This window comes from Dreissena polymorpha, chromosome 1 (assembly GCF_020536995.1).
Source record: "Dreissena polymorpha isolate Duluth1 chromosome 1, UMN_Dpol_1.0, whole genome shotgun sequence".
Taxonomy (NCBI): Eukaryota; Metazoa; Mollusca; class Bivalvia; order Myida; family Dreissenidae; genus Dreissena; species Dreissena polymorpha.
In genome coordinates this window covers 197,805,025-197,831,682 of record NC_068355.1, presented here as the reverse complement: position 1 = coordinate 197,831,682, position 26,658 = coordinate 197,805,025, and the positions used below count along the sequence as shown (strand labels likewise).

At 37.8% G+C, this 26,658-nt stretch overlaps 4 protein-coding genes across 5 annotated transcripts; all 4 read left to right on the top strand.

Annotated features, from left to right (window-relative positions):
- Positions 1–1,831: 1,831 nt before the first annotated feature.
- Positions 1,832–2,706, top strand: LOC127865706 (zinc finger MYM-type protein 1-like). The gene is made up of 2 exons (XM_052405659.1): positions 1,832–1,913; positions 2,119–2,706. The coding sequence occupies exon 2, from the start codon at positions 2,149–2,151 to the stop codon at positions 2,704–2,706; it is 558 nt and encodes a 185-aa protein (XP_052261619.1). The 5' UTR covers positions 1,832–1,913; positions 2,119–2,148.
- An 89-nt stretch (positions 2,707–2,795) lies between these two features.
- Positions 2,796–4,112, top strand: LOC127865698 (zinc finger MYM-type protein 1-like). Its single transcript, XM_052405647.1, has one exon. It carries the CDS (start codon positions 2,796–2,798, stop codon positions 4,110–4,112), a length of 1,317 nt encoding a protein of 438 aa, XP_052261607.1.
- A 2,001-nt stretch (positions 4,113–6,113) lies between these two features.
- LOC127864510 (uncharacterized) lies at positions 6,114–8,887 on the top strand. Of its 2 annotated transcripts, XM_052404167.1 has the most exons (3): positions 6,114–6,237; positions 6,451–6,617; positions 7,623–8,887. In XM_052404167.1, the coding sequence occupies exons 2-3, from the start codon at positions 6,455–6,457 to the stop codon at positions 8,099–8,101; spliced, it is 642 nt and encodes a 213-aa protein (XP_052260127.1). In that variant the 5' UTR covers positions 6,114–6,237; positions 6,451–6,454; the 3' UTR covers positions 8,102–8,887. The 2 variants fall into 2 exon arrangements, with proteins under 2 accessions (XP_052260127.1, XP_052260126.1); XM_052404166.1 differs by lacking the exon at positions 6,114–6,237 and having other exon boundaries at positions 6,267–6,617.
- Positions 8,888–10,518: 1,631 nt separating this feature from the next.
- LOC127864508 (cathepsin B-like) lies at positions 10,519–24,472 on the top strand. The gene is made up of 9 exons (XM_052404164.1): positions 10,519–10,684; positions 13,445–13,575; positions 17,356–17,472; positions 18,962–19,060; positions 19,684–19,799; positions 21,995–22,079; positions 22,546–22,690; positions 23,006–23,119; positions 23,848–24,472. Exons 2-9 carry the CDS (start codon positions 13,450–13,452, stop codon positions 24,054–24,056), a joined length of 1,011 nt encoding a protein of 336 aa, XP_052260124.1. The 5' UTR covers positions 10,519–10,684; positions 13,445–13,449; the 3' UTR covers positions 24,057–24,472.
- The last annotated feature ends 2,186 nt before the right edge of the window (positions 24,473–26,658 follow it).

The window sequence follows — 26,658 nt, the reverse complement described above, 5'->3', positions numbered from 1 at the left end:
GTAGTTAGTACTTTAAATTTAATCGAACTAAAAATGGGTTAAAACTAACAACTGAAACCCTTATTAATACATTTTATTTTGAATCAAGCAAATGTGCAAATTCATTAAAAATAATGAGTAAAATTTAAAAATTCTACTTTAAAGTAATCATGATAATTTAGATCTTAAGAATATTTAATGATAGTTTAAACCTATTTATTTTAGCTCGATTGCATAGAAAGTAATTCCGACTTATTTGAAATGCTCTCGATTCCGTTTCCTGGGCCTAGAACCAGTACTTGGTGTCTATATGGGAGATCGAAAGAACGCTTCCACAGCGGGGATCGAACCCGTGACCTCCCAGTCGCTAGGCGGACACCATATCCATTACACCACGGCGACCTTTAAATATTTAATGATGATAATGATACAATTATATATTCCCTAAATGATAAAAATAAAACATGTAATGTTAATTTATGAAAAAAACGTTTTAATTTTATCAATATCATGGTAATTACAACTAGATACAGGCAATTAGATCAGAAACGTGCATTAATTATATTAATGAACAACCCAGACATTTGTAGTGATTTATGGTCACTATTTGATTAACGTTCTATACATGACCTGTCATAAAAGGTATTTTTTAGCCAGTATTACAATCGGCAATGATAGTCTGTATTGCATACATATTCCAACGTCTATTATCGATTCGCTTCCTCAAACTGAACAAATATTTAATGTTTACATCGCGAAACGTAATGCATCCAGTTTCACTTTCGGTTTGGTTGGTTTTGTAAACACCGTAATTTCATCTTAAAAATTGGATGATAGGGTGATTAAATAATAATGGAAAAGTAAATCGCTTGGATAATAGGTCAAAATGCAACACAAATGAACGTTAATAGTGCTATTAATATCAAAGTTTCGGTAAAAAGTTTGGCGCTAGTTCAACGCGCATCGTATATAGCCTCATAACAATAGACTGACAACCTTTTGGGTAGTAAAGTAGTAATACAATGCAATATGGCGACCGTTAGCCACGAGGCCTATCTTACGGAGGAATCCGAGATAGCCGATGTATCACGATTGATGAACTCGAGGAGTTTTCTCCGTTCTAAAACAGGTTAAAAAGCACTTAATCTTACAAGCAAGAAATGAACGAACAGATGAACAAATAAAGGAAAGGTTTGGTAAAATTAACAGATATATTTATAAATAAACACATCAAATTGATTTAAAAAACAGATGTTTTTTAATGAAATAAATAAAACATACATGTACAATAATAAATTGTAAGTTATTTCAGGGGCGTAGATAATGGGGGGGGCAGGGGGAGCGGCCGCCCCCCCAATATTTCGGCTAGTCATCGTTATATAAATAAATGTAAAATCCCAAAAAAATCGCCGCCCCAAAACCAGTATTTTTGTAATCACGCGCCGTCAGTGCAGAAGCCATGTGTCCCCTAGGTAAAATAATGGGATGGTTGGAACCTCTTAATGTTGATGGCAACATTATTCAGACACTATAATGTTTATTTAACTTGCCTGGCAAAACAACCCTTCTTCGAAACTGCTTGAATCATAAACACACTGTCAGTGCTAATGTCTTCACTGTTTATCTCAGACTGCAGAACATTCCAGGAATTAGACAGTAATGACCATTAGTATCATGTCAACAGTCTCTGCAATCAAATACGCGTGAAAAACATTCATTAGTTTGAAAATATTTTTGTTCTCTAAGTACATCAGTTATTATTTGATTAGAAATCATTGAAACAATATCATATATGTAATTGTTTAATGTTCAAAATGAGTATTCCTAATCAGCCTCGAAATTTTCCTAAGCGTACATTCGGGAAGAAAAAGCCAGAACAGCGTTCATTCCAATCTTGTTGGTTTGATTCCTTCACATGGCTCCACTACGATGAGGTATGTATATTAGTATTAAATTTTAATTTGCGATCGTTCTTATCTTTTCTGAACCTAACGTTGATCTAAATACAAACGAAATTTAGAAAAAAAGGCACAACATACAAAAAATACTCGTATTGTAAAAAAAATGTTGCTTAATAATGTTTCTTATTATTATCATTAATATTTAACACAAAATTTATTACAATGTTATTCTTTTCAGAGCCGGGACCTTGCGTTCTGCCACCTCTGCATGGCGGCCAAGAAGTTGGGCAAGATCGGCAACACGAAGGTGGACGGCAGCTTCATCAGTGATGGCTTCTCCAAATGGAAAGCGGGTACCGAGAAGTTCCGGAAGCACGAAAAAAGCGAGTGCCACAAGGAGGCGGTCGAGCGACTGGTGACGCTTCCCGCCACGACGCGTGACGTGGGGGAGATGCTGTCAGCGGGGCACGCTAAGGAGAAGGCCGACAACCGGAAGCAGCTGCTGCAAATCCTACGCAGCATACGGTTCCTCGCACGCCAGGGCATCGCGCTACGTGGGCACGACGACGATGAGGGGAACTTCATGCAGCTGCTACAACACCACGGGGAGACGGACAGCTCTATTCTCGCGTGGCTGGAACGGAAGCGGGACAAGTTCGTCGCCCCTGATATCCAGAATGAAATACTCCAGCTCATGGCACTGCGCATCCCCCGTAAAGTGGCCAGCGACATCAAGACAAACGAGTTCTACACAATCATGGCTGACGAGACAACAGACAAGTCCAACCGAGAACAAGTGGTGGTAGTCACGTGGACGAGGACTTAAATGTGCACGAGGACTTTGTTGGGTTTCACCAAGTAAATTCCATTGACGCCACTACACTGACGTCGGTCATAGAAGACACTCTTCTAAGAATGAACCTATCCTTGAGCCAGTGCAGAGGGCAGTGTTATGACGGGGCCAGCAACATGACCGGAGCGAAGCGTGGTGTGGCGACCAACATCTTAGCAAAGGAGGAGCGAGCTGTGTTCACGCACTGCTACGGACATGCACTCAATCTGGCCGTTGGGGACTGTGTACGTCAGTGCAAGCTCTTGCGCGACACCATGGATACAGTGCATGAAGTCTCCAAACTGATTAAGTATTCACCAAAGAGGGACAGTACCTTACAGACCCTGAAGGAGGAGATGAGCCCCGATACCCCTGGTTTCCGTGTACTGTGCCCCACGAGATGGACAGTGCGTGCAGCAAGCCTGTGTAATGTCTTAGACAACTACACTGTGTTACAGACCTTGTGGGACACCTGCTACGAGCAGACCAAAGACTCGGAGATCCGTTCCAGGATAGTAGGCGTGCGGTCCCAGATGGAGAGCTTCGACCTCTTCTTTGGTGTCCATCTGGGTTACATCATCCTGCGACATACAGACAACTTGAGCCGCACCCTACAACAGAAGGACATGTCCGCATCAGAGGGTCAGGCAGTTGCTTCAATGACGGTGGAAACATTGACCAGCAAGCGCTCCGACGATGCCTTCGACAAGTTTTGGGTTGACGTCAACAGCCAGCTCGATGACGTCGACGTAGGAGAGCCAGTGGTTCCCAGGCGACGCAAGATGCCGAAACGCTATGACGTTGGAACCGGGGCCCACGAGTATCCAGCCACAGCACGTGATCGGTACCGCCAGGTCTACTTTGAAGCATTCGATTTGGTGATCGCGTGTATCAAGGACAGATTCGATCAGCCAGGCTACAAAACCTACAGATCCCTCCAAGACCTTCTGGTGTGCTGCGCCTGTGGTGGTGACTACGCCACTCATCTGCGGAGCGTGATGGACTTCTACAGGGACGACTTCAACGAGCAGGCGCTCACCACTCAGCTGGAGACGTACCAGGTCGCCGTACGGGACAAGAAGGTCAAGACCATCACGGACATTGTCACGTTCTTCCGCGACTTGTCTCCTGAGTCTCGCCTCTTTTTCTCGGAGGTGATGCGCGTCCTCCGCCACATCCTGGTAATGCCCGCCACCAACGCCACCAGCGAGAGGTCCTTCTCCGGCCTAAGACGCCTGAAGACGTACCTCCGGACGTCTATGACACAGGAGAGACTCACCCACCTCATGACGCTCCACGTGCACAGGTGTGCTACCGACGCAATGGACTTGTTAGATGTTGCCAATGAGTTCGTCAGTGTGAATGAATCACGGTTAGCTATCTTCGGGAAGTTTTCATAGAATGTGACACTTGGCATTAACATTACGCAAACAGTGCATGATAAATTGTGGCTTAAAAATGAATTATCCGTAATTTTTGTTTATTTAACTTAATTTAATAATATTTATTCATCCTGGTTCAGTATTTTAATAGTGCTCGAAATGTGGATACATTATTTACTAATCATGTCATATTGTATTGGTTGTTGTGTATTTTCATGTGGTTATTTATAACACTCTCCCATTTTCAGGTGTTAAATATGTCCATCAGTAATAAAATATATCCATTGTGAATGTAATGTTAATGTTTTTATTTCTCATATCACTTGTAAAACTCCGTCATAAAAATACATAAACATTTACTTAATTTTATGTTGTAATTAGAGTTTTTGGAAAGAAAACAATAACATTTATATCAACATGAAAGTTCCCCAAAAACGCACCATTTTAATTGTAATTGTAATTTTTTTCGGAACCACGGGAGAGGACAACCCTCTCAAACGAACCTCTTTATGTTCCCAGTACAGAAACTGGACCGCCCCCCCAATGTTGGGAGGTTATCTACGCCCCTGTATTTCAATGAGCAAACAAATAATACCCGTACGTGTTGTTTTAATCTCCGAAAGTGTGCACTATTTTCCGTATAATCTTATGTAACCATTATCATAATATCAGTATTAATATCTGAATTTCAGAAGAAGAAAAAAAGGTAATCCCCCAGTGAAATTTCAGAGAAATATTACATGTAACCGATCATTTTCACAACTACAACGTCAGAACATTCCGCTACCTGATCGCTATTAATGAGACATTGTTCAACCAGATATTTTTGGTTCGTGTAGAAAACATAGACTAAACACTATTTCCAAAGAAAAGATATTACTCCTTCCCAGTTAAAGGACTACTTTCTATTCATTGTTAGTCATAAACATCACAAGTGCTGTTTTTTAAATCACAAACAACACACATCTCTTTGAATACAATATTTAAACGGCTGAACACATTAGCTATCCACTAGCGATGGTTTGTTAATATTTTAATTTAACTTTAAACATGTTTGAAATCTGTGAAAGCGTCAGTTACGACGTCCTCGTGGTCGTAGTAGAAAATTGATAACATTTTCCGAATTGCAGCTGCACGATTTTTTTTTTCATGCGATGGTCATTAACATTGCTAGTGTGGAGATCTCTGTGCGTTGTTCCGTACATACAAACCTCAATCATTTTTACCTGGTGGCATATTCCCAACAATCCTAAGGGACGACTTAAGGCAATATTTTAAATAAATTTTATTTTTACTTCGTTTACGTAAAAACTGGGCTAGATTAAACTTTACCGGTACGCAGTTGTTTACCACTATCAACAAAGCGGGGGTTTGGGGGCGGTAGCCCCCGATACTAAGGAAATATATAGGATAAAAAGGATTATAAAGTGTTGCGTTAGTTGTTATGTGTTAGGTGTAAAGGGTTAGGGTTAGGGTTAGGGTACGCTGTTTGATGTTAAGTGTTGCGTACCGGTAAAGTTCAATCGTCCCAAAAACTGTTTAAAACAAGTACATATTGCTTATAAGATTAATATTATCTCCATTTGTGATCAATATACTATCAATAGAATTTGGCCTAGAAAAGGGTGATATGGCTATTAATCTAAATTATAAATTTAGTTTCAGAATTTCCTTTGAAACTTTATGAATACCGACCTTTTCATACCCAAACGACGAATCTCGTATAATGATGGCGTTCCCGCAAATGCATCTGAACCTTGCTCCGGGAAAACGGGGCTTAAGGCATGACCGTTTATTGTCGTCCCAGATAAGCCTGTGCAGTTCGTGCATGCTAATCATAAGAGACATTTTCCGCTTTTACGGTATTGTTCGTGTAATAGGAGCGAAAATCCAGTTTAGGTGGCAAGTGTTGTCCCTGATTAACCTGTGCGGACTACACAGGCTAATCCGGGACGATACTTTACGCACATGCACTAAGCCCCGTTTTCCCAGAGCGAGGCTAATAACTTTAATGGTAGGTATCGTGCTGAGGTATGTGTACTTGTACATCGAATACACAATGTGGCCTTGACATAGTGTAAACTGGCGTTGGTAATATTTTAAACTCAGTCACTCAATGAAGCTTTCGAGATAACATTTATACGTGAGTATTAAACTTACTAAATTGTTATACCTATATTCATAAACATGTAGCTACTAGACTGAGTTCAATTGAAATTTCTACGTTATTCAGACAGTTTTAGCTGCTAGTGACGCAATAAAACCTAATTCCAGATTAGTACGAAAGTTTAAGATCTTTTAAATGATATTAATATCGATTGATGATAACCAAATACCCGGATGTTACTCCTTTCAGAATCATGAGTGGATACGCTGACCACAGTGACGCTCTGGACCCCAAATATGGAGACCCATTTCCGGTCCCGATCGTCATGGCAACGGAAGAAACTCTGAAAGGGTATGGCACAATCGTGACCAACTTTGACGAGACAAAAGTTGAGATAACACCGTGGCCAGTTAAGGGTAAGCCGTTTAGTCGTATTTTTATATTGCAAAACCCACTGTGTTGAAGTGTATTAAAAAATTCCGAATGTTTTGGTATGCACCGTTATATACGCACAAGAAAAATGCGAGTCATTTATTGGCATATAAACAAAAATAATTACTACGAACATTATTTGGATAATAATTACTCCTATATATATAAGGTCGATTTACATCTATAGATTACATCTTATTATTTGGACTAGATAATTATATAATCTGACATCGATGAGAGCTAAATTTAAATAAAAAAATCGGACTTGTTTGCTAGAGTTTTTGCGATGTTTATATGATATGTTAGAAATTATAATTTTATAGCATAATTCAGCAGAGGTGGCAAGCATGATAAGACGGAGTGTTACGCACACGACCAAAATTCCATTGTTCAATGTCAAGGTTACTTTTCAATGTCGAATATCAAGTATAATCAAGTAGCCTGTAACACTTTATCGCGTGTGTAATTTTGTCCAACATGGGTTGACTTTAAATACATTGACAAAAGTGAAGGAAATGTTTGACGGCAAGTTGCACACAAGACACAGGGCCCCATGTCCACAATTCCACCATTCAAGGTCAAGGTCGAAAGTCAAAACTAATTTGAGTGCATATCAAGGATTGTCACATACTAGTTAAAGAATAATAATAAAAGTTGCAAGTATTCTGAGGCGCTGTGTTCGAACGCCAAGGTCATATTTAAAGGTCAAAGGTAACACAGTTTGCAATCGTTTACCTCTATACCTTATAGATGGGAACATCTACAAGGCAGTGATACCTAGGTTCAAACCGTTTTGATCGAAGTTCGCGTGGAAAATGTATATTCATTTCTGATTATGTTAAAAGTTAACAAAACAACTTTTTTGTAATTTTGTGAACTCTTTAACTTACTGTTCAACTCACTACCAATGGTTCTTTCTTTTCAGAAAAAAACGGAAATCTCTATAAAACTTCGTTCTTTTAAAACGGGTCGTGTTATGTTGCTTTCAGGTTGGCGACCACTTTTTCCCGGTACCGGAGACAGGGGCGGCGAAATCAGCGGCGAGTTTCTCTACAAATGGACGGGCGAATACTGCACGGCTTTGAACAAGGCCGTTGACGGCGATTACGTCACGGGGCGGTTACCCGGCAACGTATCACCTAATAACCGATCGCATGTGCTTGTGAGAGAGGCTAACTACCATCCTGACGGTGGCCAGGTGTTCTTTCCCACAAAGAAAGAACCGTTCGTGGCATTGCTAGCACTTCCGGGCGATGACATCAAACTCGAGGACTTCGTTGCATTCTATTTCGACGGGAGTTTTGGTTTTCAGATTCACGCAGATATCTGGCACCAGCCCCTGTATCCGGTCAGCGACGAGGCGGTGTTTCTCGGGAAACAGGGCGCCGTGCACGCATGCGTGGTGGTTGACACGGCAAAGGAGTTCGGGAAGTACCTGCTGGTTCCCTTGACCCCGCCAGAGAAATAGAGGTTGATGCCCGGCAACTTGGACGGACTGATTAGACTAATGCAGTCGTTTTTGTCGGACATTCAATTCATATTAATTATATTACTAAAATAGAATCCGAGGACTTTCACTCCCACTTTGGACATCGTCCTCTGAACGGAAGTAGACTGATGCAGTCTGTCACCTTTTAATGCATTATAATTGTATGATCCTCGTTCTTAGAAAATTGTGTTTGATGCTTGTGTGTAAAGTTCGTTCCTGCGCGTTTGACTTAGTCTCGAACTGGGAAAACAGAGTTTAATGCATTTGCGTCAAGTGTCGTCCCAGATTAGCATGTGAAGCCCGTAGAGGCTAATCAGGGAGGGCACTTGCCACATTTACGGAATTTTTCATTTAAAATACGTCTCTTCTCAGCGAAAATCCTGTTTACGCCTTTAGTGTCGTCTTTGATTAGCCTGTGTGGACTGCACAGGCCAATATTGGAAGACACTTATCGCTCATGCATAAAGCAAAGTTTTCCCAGAACGAGGTTCGTTTAGCCATGTGTAAATTGGTTCATTTTTATGTAATGTAAACAGCGCTTGCCATTCTTAGCTTCCTCAAGAAAGTTAACCGAAAATTGTCGCAAAAAAAGTTAAATATAACTTTGCGAAATATAAAACACAATATATTAGTCTACATTTCTTTGATTGGTTCTGTTTTGATGCAGTAGAACGTTTCTCCGTACATATATTGAATGTTGTCAATTTTCATTCTTCTTAGACTGTAAGCAGTGTATATATATATTTGTAATGTTGATGAAGCATATTTTCGATCTTTCTTATTCCTAGTTTGTTTGACAATTTTCTGCTGAATGTCTTTTACAGATGGACCATGTTTCTTTGTATTCTTATCCCTTTCCAACATATCCACTAATCGTTTTACTAGATTTTCGATACTTACGACATCAAAATACTAATCTTATCCGTGTAGTATTCAATCCACGCGCCATGGTTTGGCATTCATGTTTTTATTTTCTGTCTGCATATGTATATGGGCCGTGCTCTGTGAAAATGGGGTTTAATGCATGTGCGTTAAGTGCCGTCCCAGATAAGCCTGTGCAGTCTGCACATGCTTATCAGGGGTGACACTTTCCGCCCAAATTGGATTTTTGCTAAGAAGATACTTTAAAATATCATAAAAGCAGAAAGGGTCGGCCCTGATTAGCCTTTGCGGCACTTTACGCACATGCATTAAACTTCCTTTTCACAGAACACGGCCCATATGGATTAGACGCGAGTTTGTTTTGTGATGAATTCTGGGTTGTGATGTTTGGCTAGCCCTCAAACTGGTCCAAAACCCCAAATGCTTTGCACTGACCGCTCAAAGGCGGTGATCCCAGCGTTAATTGATTTATTCTTATGTTTGGTGTTCTGATTAAAAAAATATAGAAAAAGAACAATAATTTCCCACCTGACAAAAACTTTCTTGAGTTTCATCGTTTGCTATTTCACAGTTAAGGTGTTTGTTTTCAGAGACGAAACTATGCAAGTTAACGAAATTCTTGCAAAGAATTTTTTACACAAGTGCTTGACTAGTAATTAGATAAAACTTTATAAGCCTCATTCTGTGATGCACATGCGTCACGTGTCATTCCGTATTTGGATGTACAGTATGCACAGGCTAATCAAGGATGACAATGACCGCTCACAGGTGGAAGTAACGTACCCTGGATAGTATTTTTTTTTTTTTTTTTTTGGAGCCCAATATATTCAAATAAATATATAAAATCATGTTTAATGAGAAAAAAATGACAAAGAGCCATGAAAAAAAATTCCCCACCCTCTGATATTGGAATCATAACGTTCCAATATCAGAGGGTGGGGATTTTTTTTCATGGCTCTTTGTCAATTTTTTCTCATTAAACATGATTTTATATATTAATTTGAATATATTGGGCTCCTAAAAAATATATATATGAAAAATACTATCCTGGGTACGTTACTTCCACCTGTGTGACCGCTTTATGGAAAGAGGGAAGTCTGAAGGTAGTCTAGTCTTTTTTAAACTAAACTCCAAATAAGGCAGAAAGTGTCGTTCCAGATAAGCAGGCTTAGTTGGGATGAAACTTTACGCTCAAGCATTAAGCCCCGTTTTTCCAGAACGAGGCTAATATACATGGTGTATTAAGTTGTCCTATCCTTGGGCGAAAACAGTTGGGGAAACAAAGATTTGTGTCCGTTTAACTTGTTTAATTTTGTGCATAATTATGTTTCGTTTGCAGGTTTTAAGGGGGTTTATTATATAAATGATAAGAAAGGTGCACGCAAATGTTTCCACTGTCTAAATGGCAAATTCAACCTTACAATTTCAAGGGAGAATACTGAGATATCACAGCACTTTCGAATTCAACACATGTTTACCTTCCTTGTATATACGCAGTCAGCTGATCAGGGGAGGTCACTTACAAGGAGACCCCACATGACGATCATGTGACACATTTGAGACGCACATGTGACTTAGTGAAAGTTTGTCATGTGACAAACAGAAAGAGAGGCGTAATTCTGCTTACATATAAATTCAAGACAACGTGCGATTGACTTTAGTTTGGTGGAAATAACCGAGGTAAGAGGTTGTTAAATTACCCCTTCTGTTTACCTTTCTGTTTTTCTAATAATTAGATCTATACATTTGATCGAAATGATTACACAACATGTTGTTTACAGTTCCGCTTCAATTGATTCATCTTCAATTTTGATTTAGCATACACAATTGTTTTGGAGGAATATTACATTGGGCAGAATATAATATTGGCTGTTAACAGTAGCCATATCGATCAAGCTCAAATCAATTAAGGGAAAATATTGTGTATATAATTTGTAAATCAGTTTTCAAGAGGCTTAAATTTGGTTGATTTCAACTTATTAAACAAATAAGCGTATAAAATCTTCATTATTTGTTGTTATTTTTCATTGCTTTCAGATTATGACGGTACTTTTTTTACCTGTTCAGGTGTGTTAACTTTAACAAAACCAGTAATGTTCTGTATAGTTTTACTTCCTTGTAAATTGAAAGCAATTTAATATTAAATCAAATTTATATTTTGTATCAAATATATGTTTTACATACAAAATTACAAACATTGGTTGAAAACCTCATTTAACAGCTGAGATCCCAAATCTGACCTGTAAACGAGTCCTATATGTTTTGCCAATGCCAGGAAAACCTGTACCGGTATTTCAACAGAGGTAATGTGTCCCCTGCAGTCCCGGATCACCCATGAGGCAACTGCCAAAGGGCCCCACAACTTTAAGGGCCTCCTTAGACCATTAATATACAGACTGCATTGATTGTTTTCTTAACTTCCTAATCTGAATATTATATAATTTTGTATTGGTGTTGCAGTATTACAATGTCATTCTTTACTTATTAAAGGACATTTTCATGTGTTATTTCTTGCCAGCTATGGCCCTGGTAGGCTAATTAAAACTACTGGGCACTGGCGTTCTTGTTGACACCAGGTTGACAAGGGATCTGGAGGAGGGTGGGCCTCAAACATTTCAATACCTGTGGGCCTTCAAGATGCTAATCCGGCACTGTGTGTCCTCATTTTCTCATTCTTGAGTGTTGTTTTCATGGGCCATTTTACTTTGCAGAAGCATAGTTAAATAGCACACAAGCAATTAATCAAGGCATCATCGAAGCACGGTTTCAAGAAGTCTTATGGCTAGCGACTGTCCATTTCAGTTTTAAACTTTGCACAAGTTACCTATTAATGGGTCTACTTATGGCAGAGATGATTTTATCCAGCCATTCGCCACATATGATTTAATGAGTAAAATTTTTAAAAGGAGAATAGGTCACTTCTTCATGTAATTAAATGGTCAAAGTTTATGTGTCTCCAGCGAAGTAATGGCCTTCACAGCTGATCCCTGTCTTCCTTGTTCTGTTCCAATAGTGCATCAATTCAGGGACCTTTACAATGTTTATGTAGGTCCCTGGTTAGTTGAACTTAAATCAGTCAATATAATACTGAACACTCTTTTATTCACAATTTAAAGTATTTCTTGGCAAAAAACAAGAACACCAATATCCCAAATTTTGCCCAAACAGCGTGATTTTAACCAATATAAAGTTCTCTGGCCCCATTCTTGAAATGGTCTATAAACACTTGTTTATTCCCCATTTCATTTGTTTCATTTCCTGATATTTTTAGGGAAATTATCATGCAAAAGTGAGACTCATTGAACTTTGTTATTGATAGGATTACTGATTGGATTATTTAGGCAATTAAGGATTTCAGGCAATAATTCATCAGCTATTGAAGTACCGGTATAATATGCACATTTATTGACCCTCATTCTGGGAAAACTGGGTTTAATGCATGCACGTAAAGTGTTGTACCAGATCACCTGTGCAGTCTGCATAGGATAATCAGGGACATCACTTTCCACCTAAACTAAATTTTTGTCTTGAAGAAACTTTCTTTAAAGGAAAAATTCCTTAAAAGCGGAAAGTGTTGTCCCTGATTAGCCTGTGCACATGCATTAAGCCCCGGTTTTCCAGAACAAGGCTGAATTATTTAGCCATATTAATTTTATTATAGACCTAGCATCTGTCAATAAAATTTACTAAAATCTAATTAATTAGTACAATCTGATAAAATGTTATCAAAAGTCTCATATGACATTACAAGCCATGTTCTAGATCTACTAAAATATTATACATTAACAGATTGTTAAAATGACAATGTTCATGTATTACTTAAAAGGAACTTGTTCACAGATAGTCGAAATGACAATTTTCAAACTTTTTGTCACAGATTCGAAAAATTAAAGTAACTTATCATCACAGAGAGAAGCGCTTATAAAATAGACTTATGTAAAAAATACACCTACCTGTTATCAATTTATTAAACATTTGAAAATTGAAACGCGTTACTAATGCAAAACAATTGAATAATTTGGAGTGTTTCAGTTGTAGTTGTTTTACTTTGTGATACCTAAATCCCTAATATATACATAAATATCTAATATAAAGTACAAAACTCCCTTTTTTATTTAACAGTGTGGTTAGTCAAATGGTTTTATAGCGATTGCCTTTTTATTCCAAAGGTTACTGGTTTGAGCCTTGGTTTGGAAAGCTTTTTTCCTTTTTTTTCTTAAATTTTATTTTTATTATAATGGCACTATTTTATTCCTCTGTATATTTAAAACAATTTAAAGCATTTAATAAAGCTCAATTACATTGAAAGCCTAAGGCTTATTGGAACTCTGTTTAGTCTGTTTCTTCTGTAGAACCAATACTTGGTATCTTTGGGACATAGACTTTCACAATGGGGATCGAACCACAGCAACTTTCAAATGTTTGGTTTCCATTTTTTAGACACAATGAAAGCGTTCATAGTTCTGCTCGTGGTGGGGGCAGCTTGTGCCTACAAGTTTGACTTCACAGACGACTATTTCACAGAGGCCTTTGTGAACTACCACAATGCCCGAACAGACGTAACATGGAAGGTAATTTCAATTCTAATCAAATTACTGTTGATGGACTGTTGATGACATTTATTTATATCTCTTACATTTTGCTTTAATATTTAACTGCAGCTGACTACATTTTCATATACCGCAGTGATTTTTTTCGCTTTACACTTAACAACCTGTGTCTTTTTTATTGGGAATAAAAGCACAATAGACAATGAAATTGGGGGGGGGGGGGGGGAAAGATAATAAATAACAGTATACCATTATTGATAAGTGCATGTTTAACTGCTTTCTAAAATTTTTATTGTAAAGTGCAAGGGAATAAATTGCTGTATAATAAACTCAATAAACCAAATATTAAGTTTATTGGAAAAGTTCTGAATATTTTTGGGAAATTTTGTTCAGATATTTGGGGAAAATTGTATTTTTTTGCAATTGGGAAACAGCCTTTTTTTTAACTTTTTGCAATTGGGAAACAGCATGTAAGAGTCTGTAATTTGGGGCAAAGAAGATCACTATACTGTTAAATAATATATATTAAACAGCATGATATTTATTGTGTTTACAATAATTGACTTAAGCGTGGACATGTTAAATCGCTTACTTGATACTAGCATCAAATTATTTGAGATAAGGAACATACCTCATAGAATATATACTGCATGGATACTTGAATATAGGCACGAAGATAGAAACAGCACATTTAAGTCACGTACAATGTAAAAAGTTTACCATCTGTCTTTTTTTTTAAAGAAAATGGTCCCCCACCATTGTATTGTTGCTAAAAATCCCTTCCATCATCTACGTTATCATTATCATCACTACCACTACTACCATCACCAACACTATCAGAATGATACCACCATCATGAATAAAAGGCCCGTTTCAATCTGAATCGACACCACCAATATTGACATTTATCATCATCATCATCACCACCACCAAAACATTCACAATATACAGGGGTTTTTCTCACCATTTTGGGAAAAGGAGTCTGGTCATATTGAGAGTTTTTAAATTTATATGATGGGTAATTTTTTATTGATGAAATGGACCCAATTGGAATTTTTTATTCTTCCGAAGGAGGGCATATAGTGATTGGACCATCCGTCTGTCCGTCTTTCCGTCACACTTTGCGTTTAGGTATCGAAAAATGCTCATAACTGCTATGTCCCTTCACATAGCAACTTGATATTTGGCATGCATGTGTATCTCATGGGGCTACACATTTTGAGTGGTGAAAGGTCAAGGTCATCCTTCAAGGTCAAAGGTAAAAAGAACATGTATCAAAGCAGCGCAGTAAGGGTCATTGTGTTTCTGACAAACACATCTCTTGTTTTTAACAAATATTAACACATCATTTTCCTGGCCATTTTGGGAAATAATCATATTAAATATGGTTATATACTTTGTTAGATGTTTATGAAATAAAATTGAAAAATACTAATCATAAGACACTTCTTTCTTAAAAAAACAACAACAATTAATTTGTTATTTTTATTGAACTTTGGTAAAACAAAAATTGTGGTTTGGGGTCTGGTTCGTTTGCTTTGGGATTGGGTCCATGTTACGGCATATTTTACATAGTAGCAAAAATCTGAACACCATCAGCATATTAACTGGGACACCGTGGCCACCAGTACTACTTTCACAGGGATTTGTACCTTTGTTTACCATTTTGTAACTAATGTTTAAACTGTTCAATTTCATCAATAATTCTTATAAAAGCTTATTGAATAACTTAACAGTTTCACAGCTTGATTTTGGATCCATGTACAAAGACATTTTTAATAAGGACTAACCTGAACTAATAAAACTGTTTTAGTGCATCTTACATGTACATGATATCAGATTATTGGTTGTTTTTAGCAAGTTTGTCTTATATCTTTTGTTATTGTATTACATTCCTTGCCTGTGAATCAACAAACAGTTGGATTAGGAAATATTTATTACTGTAAGTCTATAACTTTACAAGAACATGAAGACATACACCAATAAACAAATGTACAAAAACACACCAATACACAAATATACTAAGTAAACACACCAATAAACAATTATACAAATTACATGTAAACACACCAATAAACAAATAACATGAAAATATCCCTATGAAACTACCATCACCACAATCTCCATACACACCACCACAAGCATCGGACCATCACCCCTACCGAGTTACTTTCAAATGAAACTACCATCACCACAATCTCCATACACACCAACACAAGCATCGGACCATCACCCCTACCGAGTTTCTTTCAAATGAAACTACCATCACCACAATCTCCATACACACCACCACAAGCATTGGACCATTACCCGTACCGAGTTACTTTCAAATGAAACTACCATCACCACAATCTCCATACACACCACCACAAGCATTGGACCATTACCCCTACCGAGTTACTTTCAAATGAAACTACCATCACCACAATCTCCATACACACCACCACAAGCATCGGACCATTACCCGTACCGAGTTACTTTCAAAGCAATAATACGGTGCCACGTTCTGGGAAATCATGACATTTAGAAAGTGTGTAAAGTGTCGCCCCAGATTAGCCTGTGAAGTGGGCACAAGCTAATCCGGGATGACTCCTATGGAATGTTTCGTTTGTAAGAAAATCCAGTTTAGGCAGAAAGTGTCTTCCCTTTTAAGACTGTGCGGACTGAATAGGCTAATCTGGCTTTAAGACTGTGCGGACTGAATAGGCTAATCTGGCTTTAAGACTGTGCGGACTGAATAGGCTAATCTGGCTTTAAGACTGTGCGGACTGAATAGGCTAATCTGGCTTAAAGACTGTGCAGACTGAATAGGCTAATCTGGCTTTAAGACTGTGCGGACTGAATAGGCTAATCTGGCTTTAAGACTGTGCGGACTGAATAGGCTAACCTGGCTTTAAGACTGTGCGGACTGAATAGGCTAATCTGGCTTTAAGACTGTGCGGACTGAATAGGCTAATCTGGCTTTAAGACTGTGCGGACTGAATAGGCTAATCTGGCTTTAAGACTGTGAAGACTGCACAGGCTAATCTGGCTTTAAGACTGTGCGGACTGAATAGGCTAATCTGGCTTTAAGACTGTGCGGACTGAATAGGCTAATCTGGCTTTAAGACTGTGCGGACTGAATAGGCTAATCTGGCTTTAAGACTGTGCGGACTGAATAGGCTAATCTGGCTTTAAGACTGTGCGGACTGAATAGGCTAATCTGGCTTTAAGACTGTGCGGACTGAATAGGCTAATCTGGCTTTAAGACTGTGCGGACTGAATAGGCTAATCTGGCTTTAAGACTGTGCGGACTGAATAGGCTAATCTGGCTTTAAGACTGTGCGGACTGAATAGGCTAATCTGGCTTTAAGACTGTGCGGACTGAATAGGCTAATCTGGCTTTAAGACTGTGCGGACTGAATAGGCTAATCTGGCTTTAAGACTGTGCGGACTGAATAGGCTAATCTGGCTTTAAGACTGTGCGGGCTGAATAGGCTAATCTGGCTTTAAGACTGTGCGGACTGAATAGGCTAATCTGGCTTTAAGACTGTGCGGACTGAATAGGCTAATCTGGCTTTAAGACTGTGCGGACTGAATAGGCTAATCTGGCTTTAAGACTGTGCGGACTGAATAGGCTAATCTGGCTTTAAGACTGTGCGGACTGAATAGGCTAATCTGGCTTTAAGACTGTGCGGACTGAATAGGCTAATCTGGCTTTAAGACTGTGCAGACTGCACAGGCTAATCTGGGATGACACATGAGGCACATGCATTTATCCCAGTTTTCCCATAACGCGGCTCATTATATTATCATCCTCAGGCAACCACGGAGAACTTCAAGAATGTTCCCCTACAGGGCCGCATGAACTACATCAAGGACCTCTGTGGGACCCTGCCTAGCCCCGCCCACAAACGCTTCCCTGCCAAGGACATTCAGGTACAGGGCCCATCGTTATCATTGCTTGTTCAAATAACCCTTAACCACTTAGAAGCAAAGTGAAAATGTGCATACAGCATAAAACCAGAACAGCCTGCGAGTAATTTGCAGTCTGTTCATGTTAAGCAGTTTTATGCTGTTTGCTGCTCATCAGTACGTAAGTGTTGGGAATAAAGCCTTAAAAACTTGAATCTAGTAAGAAAGGTGTTTAATAAATATAACTTTATAAGGGACAACAAATGTGTACAAATACGTACCTAGGTGGTAACGGTTTGAATCCTGTTTTTTGATGCAAGCATTTTGCACTTTAATATTATTGGCTGCAAGTTATCTGCTTAGCATCATTTTTAAGTCAAACATAATGGGAAAGCAAAGTCAATTATATATTTTACCTAATAGAAAATGTGTTAAATTGCATAGTATTTGACTAAATGTATTCCTAGAAACATAGTGCAGAGAATGAAACTAGTATGCACAAACAAAATAACTTTGTTCTTAAGTATTTTGACCCTGAACATTTAATCTGACTCCTGAACTTTTTAAGTAAGGGGTCATTTAACCCCTGGTTTTCAAAATCTTTTAATCTTCAAAAATCAAATGCTCAAATTTCAGAATTTAATTTCTGAATAATTTCATTAGTGTATTTTTTGGCAATGAATCTTTAAACAATTAAAATGTAAATACTTACTGGCAGATTTTTAATTTGAGATAATTAATACACATTTTCTGTTACCTTATACATACTCTTCAACTCAGTTAAAACAATTTGTGTAGTCTTAGTTAAAGCAAAGTTTCTTGACTAAGTTTAAAAAGTATGTTTTGGTTCATTTAAAACAGTATTTCTCGAACTTGTTATCGCATTGTTTCTATGCAAATAAAACAAACATTTCCTGGATAAGTATAAACATCATGTGTTAGCTATTAAAGTATAAACAACATGTCTTGGCTAAGTACAAACAATAGGTCTTGGCTCAGGCCTAACAATATGTTTGGCCTAGTACTTACAATATGTCTTGGCTAAATACTAGCCTTATGTCTTGGCTAAGTACAAACAATATATCTTGGCTTAGTACAAACAATATTTCTTGGCTAAGTACAAACAATATATCTTGGCTAAGTACAAACAATTTATCTTGGCTAAGTACAAATACTATTTCTTGCCTAATAAAAAACATCAGTAATGACACTCTCGTGAAATACAAAGCAGCAAACATGTTTTCCAGCAACATCACAGGAAAATATACACGTGGGACAGAATTTACTTCTAATTTACTACTTTAGTGGAGAATCAATGAGTATATCTTGGCTAAGTACAAACAATATACATGTATCTTGGTTAAGTAGAAACAATTTGTCAATGCTAATTACAATCAATATGTTATTACAAATGTAAAACCAATATTTCTTGGCTAACTTTTAAAAGTACTTGTTTGATCAATACTTGGGAGCTCTCATTTCTAACAATATTTCCTGGTTCCTGTATTTGCAGGTGACCAGTGTCCCTGACACGTTTGATGCTCGCACCCAGTGGCCAAACTGCCCATCAATCAAGGAGGTCAGGGACCAGGGTGCCTGTGGATCTTGCTGGGTACGTTTAACATGTGTGAACATGACTATCATATCAAGACATCCTGTTGTGTGTAAATCCGGTCGCTCACTTAGAGGTCAATGTCACAGCCGACATTTGGAGTTTCGCTATATTCCATATGCTTTACGATGGTTTATAAAGAAAAATCAGTTCATTAAAACTGATATTTTCAATGAGTAAAAGATAACAGTGAAAATTATAGATAATTTTCATTGTTTGACCAGAACTATTTTTAGATATCTTTGGTTTCCCCATTGTTAGCCCCCCACCAAGGGAAACTACTCTGCATATAATGTTTATAAAAACATACAGATACCCTTCCCTTGAACATACATGTAATAACATTTTGGGGTGCCCAACGGGGAATTATATTATCAGGAATTTTAAAAATACAAAAATAATCATTTGTAAGCATAGAATAAAAAGAAATTTGTCGGATTTGGTGGAATACTGATTTTAATTTACTGGTGATCATAACAAAAATATCATTTTCTGTGCTCACTAGTGAATAAAAGTCTATATTCCACTAAATCCAAAAAATATCCTCTATATCTCTACAGGATATTAAACTGAGTATTGACACATTTCTAGTTAAAGCAATGCCTGTGTATTTTACCTGGCAGGCTTTTGGTTGTGTTGAGGCTGCCACAGACCGAATCTGTATCCAGTCTAATGGCAAAGTGAACGCCGAGTTGGCTGCTGAGGATCTCACAGCTTGTTGCCACACCTGCGGTAATGGGTAAGTGAAAACTAGAACATTTAAGCGAGGCTGTTTTCGGAGAAAATCCGAGCTATTGTCATAGCCAGCTCGTCCGCCGCCCCCCGTCCGCCGTATGCGTTGTGCTAAAACCTTAACATTGGCTCTAAAATCAAAGTGCTTCCACCTACAACTTTGAAACTTCATATGTGAATGCAGCTTGATGAGTTCTACACGCCACACCCATTTTTGGGTCACTAGGTCAAAGGTCAAGGTCTTTGTGACCTCTAATATCAAACTTTAACATAGGCTCTAAAATCTAAGTGCTTCCACCTACAACTTTGAAACTTCATATGTAATTGCACCTTGATGAGTTCTACATGCCACACCCATTTTTGGGTCACTCGTTCAAAGGTCAAGGTCACTGTGACCTCTAATATAAAACTTAAACAAAAACCTTAACATTGCCTCTTAAATCAAAGTTCTTCCACCTACAATTTTGAAACTTCATATGTAGATGCACCTTGATGAGTTCTACACGCCACATTCATTTTGGGTCACTAGGTCAAAGGTCAAGGTCGCTGTGACCTCTACAAAATAATTAAAAAAAATAATGCTGACAAGCTTTTGCAGCCGAGCGTGACACCCGTTATGCGGTGCTCTTGTTTTGGTTTACTGTCAAAATCATTATTATACCCCCATTACCACTGGTAATGGGGGCTTTATAGGAGTCACTTTATCAGTCGGTCAGTAGGTCGGTCTGTCTGTCCCGAAAATTTCATCCGATCTTCACCGAACTTGGTCAGAAGTTGTACCTAGATGATGTCTAGGTCAAGTTTGAATATGGGTCATGCCGAGTCAAAAACTAGGTCAGGGGGTCTTTTAGTGTGATTTAAACCGAAAGTTTGGCCGGACCATAACTATGTCATTTATCGTTAGATTTTTTTAAAGACTTGGTACATTTATTCACCATAATGGGAAGGTGTGTCATGCGAAAGAAGTACGTCAATATCACCATCATTAGGCTGTGTTTCATGTGAAGAAAAACGTCAATATCTCCAAGGTCAAGGTCATACTTTGAGTTCAAAACTAAAAAATGGCCATTAATGAGCTTGTCCGTGCCATAACTATGTCGTTCATTGTGAGATTTTAAAATCATGTGACACATTTGTCCACCATCATTGGATGATGTGTCATGCAAAATAATAACGTCGATATCTCCAAGGTCAAGGTCACACTTTCAGTTCAAGGGTAAAAAATGGCCATAAATGAGCTTGTATGGGCCATAACTAAGTCGTTCATTGTGAGATTTTAAAATCATGTGGCACATTTGTTCACCAGCATTGGACAGTGTGTCATGCAAAATAATTATATCAATATCTCCAATCTAAAGGTCACACTTTCAGTTCAAAGGTAAAAAAATGGCCATATATGATCTTGTCAGGGCCATAGTTATGCCATTCATTGTGAGATTTAAAATTACCTGGTACATTTGTTCACAATCATTGGACGGTGTGTCATGCAAAAGAATTACGTTGATATCTCCAAGGTCACACTTGGAGTTCAAAAGTTAAAAATGGCCATAAATGAGCTTGTCTGGGCCATAACTATGTCATTCATTGTGAGATTTTAAAATGACTCTGTACATTAATTTTGTTCACAGTCACTGGATGGCTTGTCATGCGAAAGAATTCAAGAGTTCAAAGGTCAAAATGGCCATAAATGATAATGGCATAATAATTTTTAAAAATCGCCATAAATTAGCTTGTTTTGTTTTGTAAGACAGCATGCGAAATATCATGTGTCGATGCGGCATGTAGTGTATACGTCACGTCTGTAACAAAGCTCTAGTTAAATTAGGAATCTGGCAATAATTTGTGTGTACATGCTGTTTGGTTTCAACTTGGGTAATTTTCACCGTCGAAATGAGCCTTGCTTTCAGTTTGGGTAAACTGGGCTTAGTGCATTTGCAAAAAGTGTTGTCGCAGAAAAGCCTGAGCAGTCTGCACAGGCTTAATACGGACAAAACTTTCCGTTGTTTTTGGATTTTTTTTATGGGAATGTCAACTCATCTAAACAAACCAGTCTCGACCCTCAAGTTGTCCCTGATTAGCCTGTGAAGTCCGCATCTGGTTTTCCCAGAGTGCAACTACACTCTATAAACCTACAATATTTGTGGAGTTTTATGTTATATCTCCTTTGAGATCAACCAACTACAACACTTCTTATATCGTCAGATGCAATGGTGGTTTCCTGGAGGGTGCCTGGGACTACCTGAAAACTAGCGGTATTGTCACCGGTGGACCATGGGACAGCAAGCAGGTAAGACTGACATATCAATGGTATTTGAGGAATAATTCAGTATTTATCAATATTCATCAGTTGATAAAATTAATGTTGGATACCATTGCCCTTAGACCCATACCAGGGCCAGAATTGGTGACAAGGGCCTCTACCAGGGCCCATATTGGTTACCAGGGCCTATACCAGGACCCATATTGGTTACCAGGGCCTATATGGTTATATTATAGCCTCACTATGGAAAAACGGGGCCTAATGCACGTGTGTAAATTATTGTTCCATTTTAGCCTGTGCAGTCTGTGGGACATACTTTTTAACCATTTACAATGTGAGTAAATTGTCAACAAATTTGTTTGCTCAAATTATTTGAAAAATATTCGCTAATAATATTGCTTTATAAATTATTTTTTGGGGGCTGATTAACCATTGCACAGAACCGCTAATATTGGCAAGATTGAAAAATGCCCTATATTTTTTTGTCTCCCAGGGTTGCCTGCCATATGAGATCAAGGCCTGTGACCACCACGTTGTTGGAAAGCTCGCGCCCTGCCAAGGCGATGGTCCCACCCCCAAATGCAAGAAGGAATGCGAAGCTGGCTATAATGTCACCTTCACCAAGGACAAGCACTACGGTAAGTGGATTTAGAATTGGGTGCATAAGGACCCGCTCTGGGAAAATGGGACTTAATGTATGTTCGTAAAGTGTCATGCTCGATTAGCCTGTTCAGAATGAACAGGCGTATCAGGGATGACAGTTTCTGCCTAAACTGAATTTTTACTAAGAAGAGACTTCCTTTTGCTTTTTAGGATTTTTTTTCAGGCATTATATAACTTTTATTCAACATTGCTTAAGTTTGAAAATAATTATTATTAGTAGTAATTTTGACCTTATTTTCCTGTTGATGTTACTATTATGTTCAGTTTTGCTGTATTTGTGTCTGTTTTAGCCAAGAGCGCCTACGCAGTGAATGGAGTGGCGAAAATCCAGACTGAGATTATGACTAATGGACCTGTAGAGGCTGCCTTCACCGTCTATGCTGACTTCCCCACATATAAATCTGGTAAGAGCTAAAACTTTTTATATTGGGATATATTATACTTAAAATCATTATTAAAATAATAAAAAAGCATTAAAAAAAAGCATTATTGTATGACTTCATGTGTCTGCACACATCACACAAGTGTTCATGTATGACTTCAGGTGTCTACACACATAACACAAAGTATTCTTGTATGACTTAGAGGGGTCTACGCAGATCACTCAAAGTATGCTCTCATGACTTAATTTGTCTACATACATCACACAAGTGTTCTTGTATGACTTCATGTGTCTACACACATCACACAAGTTTTTCTGTTTGACTGCAGGTGTGTACACACATCACATAAAGTATTCTTGCATGACTTAGTGTGTCTCAATACATTATATAAAGTATGCTTGTTTGACTTCATGTTTCTACACACATCACTCAAAGTAGTTTTGTAAGGCTTAAGGTGTCTACCTACATTACACAAAGTATTGTTTAGGACTCCAGGTGTCTCTTCAAACAAATAATTATTTTATGACGTCAGGTGTCTACACACATCAGACGAAGTATACTTGTCAATTTGTGTGACTTACGGTGTCTTTACACAGCACGCAATGTGATCTTGTATGACTTACGGTGTCTTTACACAGCACGCAATGTGATCTTGTATGACTTAATGTGTCTTTACTTATCACGCAGTGTTTTTGTATGACTTAAGGTGTATACTCTCATCATACTAAACTGTTATTTTTTGACTTCAGGTGTGTACCAGCACAAGTCCGGTCAGATGCTCGGTGGCCATGCCATCAAGATCCTAGGATGGGGCACAGAAGACTCCACTCCTTATTGGCTGGTTGCCAACTCCTGGAACGAGGACTGGGGAGACCAAGGCTTCTTCAAGATCCTCCGAGGATCCGACGAGTGCGGTATTGAGTCCAACATCGTTGCTGGCATGATGAAATTCGATTAGACGTAATTTGATTGCACAAAGTTAAATAAGACACTTTCTGCGTCAAACTGATTTTATAAACATTTAACAAATATGAGATTATCTTTTGTTTCCACACATTCAAAGAAATTCGCTAAGACACATTCTGCGTTTAAGAGATTTTAGAGATTATCTTCTTTTTTCTTGCACATTCAATGATAATGAAAAAGATTTTTGTCTCTATACATTTATCAGGCTTTATTTATTAAGTAGTCTAAACCTGTTGTGTTAACAGTAATAAGCTTCAAAAGCCAAGTGTGAAACTGTGGTTGCATTACGAAATCCAGCCAGAAAATATGCTATAGTTTATTAAGTTATTTTTGTATTTAAAAACTGAAAATAACTTTCTACATGTCAATGATCTATGCAATATTGTTAATAAAAAATACAATGTTAAACATTGTCTTTTTGGCTCTATTAAACGCCCCTAAAGTTGTCCAGTTGTATAACTCATGTCAGACAATACGCTTAATGGCACATCCAAGTATATATCATAAGCATTGTAAGCTGATGCAATTAAATAATCAAATAATGACAACAAAGCAAATCGAAGATTAACGAATAACATTCTTGAAAAGGTTTGAGAAATATGGAGCGGATACAACAACGATGGCTAAACTTGTTCTTCAAGTATGCCCATGACCTTGAGCCAGAATAACTTGCATGACTTCTGCACATCTCATCTTTCAAATGGTAAAGGAGATATGGAGCGGACACAGAAACTGAGGCTAAAACCTTTAATCTTGAAGTACTCGACTTTAATGACTCGTATGCCTTCAGCCAATTGTGTCAATGCCTTCAACACTTGAGGCTTGTTTCATGAAAATCTGTCAAAGCGTACAGTAGATATGGTAAGGAAACATTAGTATTGACATTATACACAGTTTTATGGAGAGACTGACGGACGAATGAAGGGCTTTGCTGCGGGCTATTTAAAAGTGAATTATCAGTGTTCTAATTTGATATAAGATAAACAGCAAAGGGAAACCGCAACATTGGTTAGCATAGAAATAACTGTCGCAATGATATCTTATTTAGAACATTTGTGTTATAATATAATCAGGACACAAACTTAGATAAGGTATGTGTACAAACAGATAGCTGTTAATTTGACACACTTTCCAGATTTTATCTCCATAATGTTGAATCACATGCACTATATACAATTGTTGGGATGAACAAAACAATTGTTTATCTTACTGATATGATGTATAACATTGACCGAAACATTACTCTGACTGGACTGTGACCCTAAGTCAGCTGTGTAGATGTAGGGTTCTGTTAGATTGGTAATGTTTTCCAGTTTTGCGATATTTGTCCAAATATTATTTATCAGTTTCAATGGTGGCTATATGCCAAAACATCTGATTTGAAAGATACGATTGATCTAAAATGGGACATTTCACAACCAATGAAGTACTAAATAAAGATTATCACCCAACGCCGCAAGTCGTAATATGCAGTACGATGTTATAGGAAGTTGAAAAGCGGCATACATTTTAGAAAACCTATGATGATAAGAAAGTGCACTGGTGTACGTTGAAAACTATAGTAGAACGCCATACCTGTAGCCAGGGGGGGTGCGTTGGGTGCGTTCGCACCCAATCTTTTTGGATGAGTAAAAAAATTGTACTCTAAGTTGCACCCAACTTTATTGGACGCAAAAACGGAAATTAATTTTTTCCAGGAACCCAGTGAGTCTTCGTATTTAAGCGTTAAAATAATGTATTCAATATGCAACCGACAGGATTCCATATAATTAATTTTTCGATTAAGTCATTTCCAAGATAGTGCGTGATTTTTATTTACAAGTTTTAACCGTAGAATTGTTGAAATCATTAGAAGTAGTGAAAGCAAAATTTTAGAAGATCTAAGAAGCCTGTCCCCGCAAAATGGAATTTGAATCTTTGTTACAAATAGATATTTGTTTTCTGTTTAATGCAAAATTATTAACCTGGCACTCTAATCCGAATACAATCGATACTTATTTATAGATATTTGAAACTAAATGATTGTTTTGTAACTTTTGTAATCGTTTTTAATGTCTGTTAAAGCTATAACTGCAAGAGATATCATAACAAAATGTTGAAGCCTACTTATTGTGGGTTGAAATCCCAGTCCAATAACCTTTTTCGAAAATTATCTAAATGGCTGGAAAAACTATTTGATTAACTTGAATAAATAAATAATCTAATAACAAGAAAATATATTTTAGGTAATAATTTTTTTTGAATGACAAGAAAACAAATCATTGTTACAAAGCAATGTAGCTTTTTTTCTATTTACCAACACTAAATGGCATCTGTTCTGCTCCACATACAGAACTTTCCTCAATGTTTTAATAATGTCAAACTTCACACTATGAATGTCCTACTCTTAAACAGTTGTTATAATGAATTCAAAACGTTATATGATCAGCTGGACGTTAACGTTTAATTTTCATCAACTGTGACGGATCTTGAGCATATAATAGGCAAATAAGTACATCTGTTTGCTTCAACGTCCTGGTATACATTGTTTAGGACTTTGAGACCATAGGGCCAGTAGTTTGTGGTTATAGGGTCTTAATGAAGCCTAGAGTGTT